At 45.8% G+C, this 6,000-nt stretch overlaps 1 protein-coding gene across 1 annotated transcript in view; it reads left to right on the top strand.

Moving 5' to 3' along the window:
* LOC310876807 (zinc-binding protein A33-like) overlaps positions 1–5,787 on the top strand; it is a gene marked incomplete at both ends in the record, with an annotated part of 168,599 nt that extends 162,812 nt beyond the window's left edge. The window contains one exon of the mRNA XM_083790461.1: positions 4,951–5,787. Coding sequence (XP_083646587.1) covers positions 4,951–5,787 — 837 coding nt within the window. The remainder of the gene's footprint in view (positions 1–4,950) is intronic.
* Positions 5,788–6,000: the final 213 nt, after the last annotated feature.

The following is a 6,000-nucleotide window of genomic DNA, read 5'->3' on the forward strand; positions in this document are numbered from 1 at the left end:
ATCTGCTATTTTTCAATAGCTAAAGTATGACAGTGCTCTTTAACCCAATGCATGGGTTAAAGAGCCATACTGTCAGTGCATAATCTGACATTAGCTATAGTCTGTCTCCACTCTCCAGACCTCCCACAGTGATGCTGTGTCAACACAGACATTACAACACTCAGCCATGCGTGGGTTGTTTCACTTGTTTATGCCAAAACTGCACGCTTTTTGTTTATGTTCTGTTTTTTAGTTTTTAGTTTTTTTCATTGCGACCGTCATCCATCACCGGAGATATTACAGTACAGTCACAGTGCAACAGCGTGTGAGAGTCTGAAACGACAGTTTTTGTTTAAGCTCTGTGACTGCGCGTGCAAAAATGGACCAAATTGACCAAATGGACCCTTAAATTAAAGGACCACTTCACCCATTTCCAACCATGTTATCTTCATTTATTACATGGCTTGGTTGAATGCTTGATTCTGATTGGTCAATCGCTTAATTCAGCGGTGAGTTATCTCATCATAATGACCGCTCCACTGTATAAGTTGCGCCCCGTTTGATGTACTGCTGTTTCCATGTAAACACACACACACACTAGTGACACACAATGTCATTTACAGCTAAACATTGCTCTCAAAAATGTTTTTGAAAACATTTGAGCGAGAAATAGACGTAGCAGGACCCAAAAATTATATTTGATCAACTCACAAAAAAAATTGTATTTTGTGATCTCTGGATCCCCTTGAAAACGATTCATCTCAAGGGGCTATTCCCAATAAATAATTTCAACTCACTTCCTTGTTTTCCGACAGTGCTGCAGCCCTGCAGCTGGCCAGACGCAGCCAGCGCGAACAGGCGAACTTATGGAATACTGTTTTTTGTTGTGTTTTGGGTCAATGTATTAATTTATGTTAGGTAGCCATGTAATAAGTGGGATAATGTCTGGCTAGATGGTCATTGTCGGGATATAATTCACCTTCAGGGAGTGTAACCACTTTCGGCTTCTCCTCGGTGGTTAAACTCCCTGTCAGTGAATTATCTCCCGACAATGACCACCTAGCCAGATATTATCCCTTACATAATTGGTCCTCCTCACTAATGGTAATAATTTCAGACTATACCCACCCTGTCTTAGCCTTGGAGACGGGCATGTGTCAAGTGTATACTTGACCCATTAAGAAGGCCTGAGGGTGGTCGGAATAGTTCCTTCCACCGGCTACGTCCAACTGGGGAAACTCCCCCCTGTCAGGTGAAAAGAAGCAGCTTGGACTCCTCATGCATAGAAGGAAGCATGAGGTCAGTCCGCATAAAAAACATACGGTAGCCTATACATTACCCATACCATAGCCTGCCTAGGAGCTCACAGTGCATCGCGATGCGTCACATTACTGTGAGCTTGATAAATCCAGACTTTTATCAAAATCCGGACTTTTACTGTATTTCTACATTGCGGTATTGCTACTTTTACTAAAGTAAAACCACTGCTAAATCACACTATACTTTGAGAACCACTGTGCTATATGGTGCTTTGAGAACCACTGTGCTATATGGTGTTTTGAGAACCACTGTGCTATATGGTGTTTTGAGAACCACTGTGCTATATGGTGTTTTGAGAACCACTGTGCTATATGGTGCTTTGAGAACCACTGTGCTATATGGTGTTTTGAGAACCACTGTGCTATATGGTGTTTTGAGAACCACTGTGCTATATGGTGCTTTGAGAACCACTGTGCTATATGGTGTTTTGAGAACCACTGTGCTATATGGTGCTTTGAGAACCACTGTGCTATATGGTGCTTTGAGAACCACTGTGCTATATGGTGCTTTGAGAACCACTGTGCTATATGGTGTTTTGAGAACCACTGTGCTATATGGTGTTTTGAGAACCACTGTGCTATATGGTGCTTTGAAAACCACTGTGCTATATGGTGCTTTGAGAACCACTGTGCTATATGGTGCTTTGAGAACCACTGTGCTATATGGTGTTTTGAGAACCACTGTGCTATATGGTGCTTTGAGAACCACTGTGCTATATGGTGCTTTGAGAACCACTGTGCTATATGGTGCTTTGAGAACCACTGTGCTATATGGTGTTTTGAGAACCACTGTGCTATATGGTGTTTTGAGAACCACTGTGCTATATGGTGTTTTGAGAACCACTGTGCTATATGGTGTTTTGAGAACCACTGTGCTATATGGTGTTTTGAGAACCACTGTGCTATATGGTGTTTTGAGAACCACTGTGCTATATGGTGTTTTGAGAACCACTGTGCTATATGGGTGCTTTCCCGGATTCAAACACAAAAAAAAAAGAAAAGAATATTGGATTTTAGAGTGTAGCTGTTCTCAGAGCAGAGGTGTGTCCAGACTGTGTTTGTTGTTGTTACCATGGCGACAGAGGATGGCGTTCCACCCCCCCCCCCCATACACACACACACACACACACACACACACACACACACACCCCCGCTGACCCCTGGTTAACCCATTTCGACCGAGACCGATTCTACAAAATATAAAATTGGCTGCCGAGCTCCATCTGGAAATATGTTGTTCCAGGGACCCAAAAAGCTTGTAGATCTGCTATTTTTCAACAGCTAAAGCATACAACTTAATGCTTAAAACACCAAAAGGGGTTCTCGCTGACGTAATATCTGTGATATCCGGGGGTTGGATAAGAAATACTCCCTTTCACATTTATCTCTGACTGCGTTTAGCCACTGCGAGGCCTGTTATGTACAATTATTTCTACCATTTATTTCTACAATTTACAATGTATAGGCATTTAGCAGACACTCCCGCAACGCGATTTACAGTAAATAAGGAGAACAGGTCCTTATCAGGACGGGAAGCTCTTTTGGTGTTTTAGAGGATTATGTTACACTTTAGCTATTGGAAAATAGCAGATCTACAAGCTCATGGCACGTCACTGAGTGCCGTGCTACGAGATTGTATATCTGCTGTTTTAGAAAAATCGTGAAAATGAGGCGCAAATCATTGAATAGATGTTCTTTCAGAGCGAATGTTTTTAACTCATATCTTTGCTTCTGAGGGGGGGGGGGGGGGGGGGGGGGTCCCTGCAGGAACAACATCTTTTCAGATGGGGGGGTCGGCGGCCAATTACATATACTGTAATCTTTCTTTGGGGTCCTTGACATGAAATAGTTTGAGAACCGCTGACATTATAGAAACATAGCCTACTGTAGGTTTTTCCAGAAAACTGTCATGATTTAGAAGCTCTACAGTGAATGGGTTCACTTCTATTCATCATAAGGAATAGAAGTGGTAATCTAGGATCATAGGCAGTGGTGGAAAGTAACCAAGTACTTTTACTTAAGTACTGTACTTAGGTATAATTTTGAGGTATTTGTACTTTACTTGAGTATTTCCAATTTTCAGTACTTTAGCTTCTACTCCACTACAACTCAGAGCCTTTTACTTCACTACAATTATTAGACATTTTGAGTTACTAGTTACTGATTAGAAAACATACATTAACCACTATACATTTTGGCAATTTGAAAATAGCCGATCTACAAGCTCACAACATTGACAATAGTCAACTAAGCTAAATCTCTCACGCACGCACGCACGCACGCACGCACGCACGCACGCACACACACACACACACACACACACACACACACACACACACACACAGTCACCCCCCTTGTTCACCAAGGGCAATGGAACTGATATGAAGAGTCATTCACAAGTAACCTAATCAAGAATTAAACTACAATGAGTCTCGATCATTGACTAGATCATGTCATGAACTACGTTTGCATAAGGTTGCCAGAGGAGGGACCCCAATTCCCAAAAGGGGCAATCCAGCTGCAGAGTCCCACAGTATTTATACTCAAATAATCCCTGGATCATTCCATTACCTTTTCTCAGCACGCCAGAGGGAGCTCCTGATCACCAAAGTCTGTGGAGAAACTTCTACTTCTGTAGACTCCAACCCTGCGCGCATACCTGCGTATATATAGGTCTGGTAAAAACGCAGCCTGACTTTTGATTAACAATTTGTTGGGGTGAAGCACCTGGTTACTGAGGCTTCCTGTCTGAAACTAAAGTCTAGACTCGAGGGAACTTCAAGGAAGTATAGGATACCATAGGTTGAATTCACCACAGACACATTGGTTTTAATCACTCTGAGCAGCCGTGCCCATCTACAGCCCTCGACCAGAATAAAGGACCGTATTATTGGCGAGCATTGGAGTGGACAACTGCACACGTTGACTTTCTATACGACTCAGGTCAGGTCACGTCCCGATCTCATGTGTCTTCGATATAGCCTACTATTCTTTGATATTTTATGATGAATATTCCGTAACTTGTGACATGTATACTACGTCCTGATTTAGCTCCATTGATACGCAAATCTGAGTCAATCAATAATGTGTATCAATGAATAGACGGACAGATCATTTGAACAAACATGGCAGACGGACAGACGGACAGACAGACAGACAGACAGACAGACAGACAGACAGCTACAATATCTACTGAGGTAAGAACAGGCATATCATTAAGAATAATTACTACTATTGATATTGCTGTTGTTCTGTCTTCTAGTATTCCTCCCGGTGTAACGACAGCCTCAGAGGACATCCCAGATCAGGTGTGTGACTGGAAGACAAAATGGCCTCGGCCGTCTGCGACGCACACGGCGAGACGCTCACGCTCTTCTGTCTGGACGACCAACAGCTGGCATGTCCCGCGTGTCTCGATTCGGAGAGACACGCCGGACACGAGTTCTTGCCCGTGGACGAAGTGTCTGGACGTTACAAACAGAAGGTCCGGGAATCACTGAAGCCCTTAGAGGGGAAACTGAAGGCCTTTGAGGAGGTTAAAGACGATTACGACAAAGCGGAAAATCACATTGCGGTTCAGGCCAGGAACGCAGAGGCGCAGATTAAGGAACAGTTCGAGAATCTCCGTCGGTTCCTACGGGAGGAAGAGGAGGCCAGGATCTCCGCTCTGCGGGAGGAAGAGGCTCAGAAGAGTCAGGAGGTGAAGGAGAGGATCGAGGCTCTGAGCAGAGCCATGGTGAGCCTCTTCAATGCCATCCAAGCCGCCGAGGACCAGCTGAGAGCCGACGACCACGTCTCATTCCTGCAGAGCTACAAGACCACCATGGAGGGAGTCCGGCTCGCCCGGCGGGACCCGACGCCGCCGACACTCTCGGGAGGAGCGCTGATAGACGAGGCCAAACACCTGGGCAACCTGAGCTTCAGCGTCTGGGACAAGATGAAGGACGTCGTCTCCTACACTCCCGTCATCCTGGACCCCAACACTGCCCATCCACGCCTCAAGCTGTCCGACGATCTGACCGCCGTGAGTCGCGTGTCGTGTGCGCAGCAGCGTCTTCCCCACAACCCGGAGAGGTTCGACGTCTGGGCCCGCGTCCTGGGCTCCGAGGGCTTCAGCTCGGGGTCCCACAGCTGGGACGTCGAGGTCGGAGACAGCAGAGCCTGGGAAATAGGCGTGTGCGAGGAGTCTCAGAAGAGGAAGGGATACATATGCGGCGGACACTGGCTGAGCGACAACTACCGAGCGATCTCCTCGCCGGGGCCCGGTACGGTGCAGACCGTTCTCTCGGTGAGGCAGAGACCCCGGAGGATCAGAGTCCGGCTGGACTGGGACGGAGGACGGCTGTCCTTCTCCGATCCCGACACCGGCGCACACCTGCACACCTTCACGCACGCCTTCACCGAGAGACTGTTTCCATTCGTCACCAATGGTCCGTCTCTGAAGATGTTGCCGGGGAAGATCTGTGTCACTCTGGAGAACCACAGTTAGAACGTCAAACCGTCCAATAGAAGTGGAATGTGCGTGTGAATGGGTGAATGTAATAGTAGCACTATATAAATGCACCATTTACCATTTATTACGGAGAACATGTTCTATATTGTATAGTGTTTGCATGTCATATGGTTCCGGTTTGAATTATGTAGTTTCTTTGTGACAGTGATGATGCGTGTTGATGTGTACTGTACTGTACTTGGTCATATT

The sequence above is a fragment of the Protomyctophum parallelum genome, assembly GCF_964188405.1.
Source record: "Protomyctophum parallelum genome assembly, chromosome: 19".
NCBI classification, from domain to species: domain Eukaryota; kingdom Metazoa; phylum Chordata; class Actinopteri; order Myctophiformes; family Myctophidae; genus Protomyctophum; species Protomyctophum parallelum.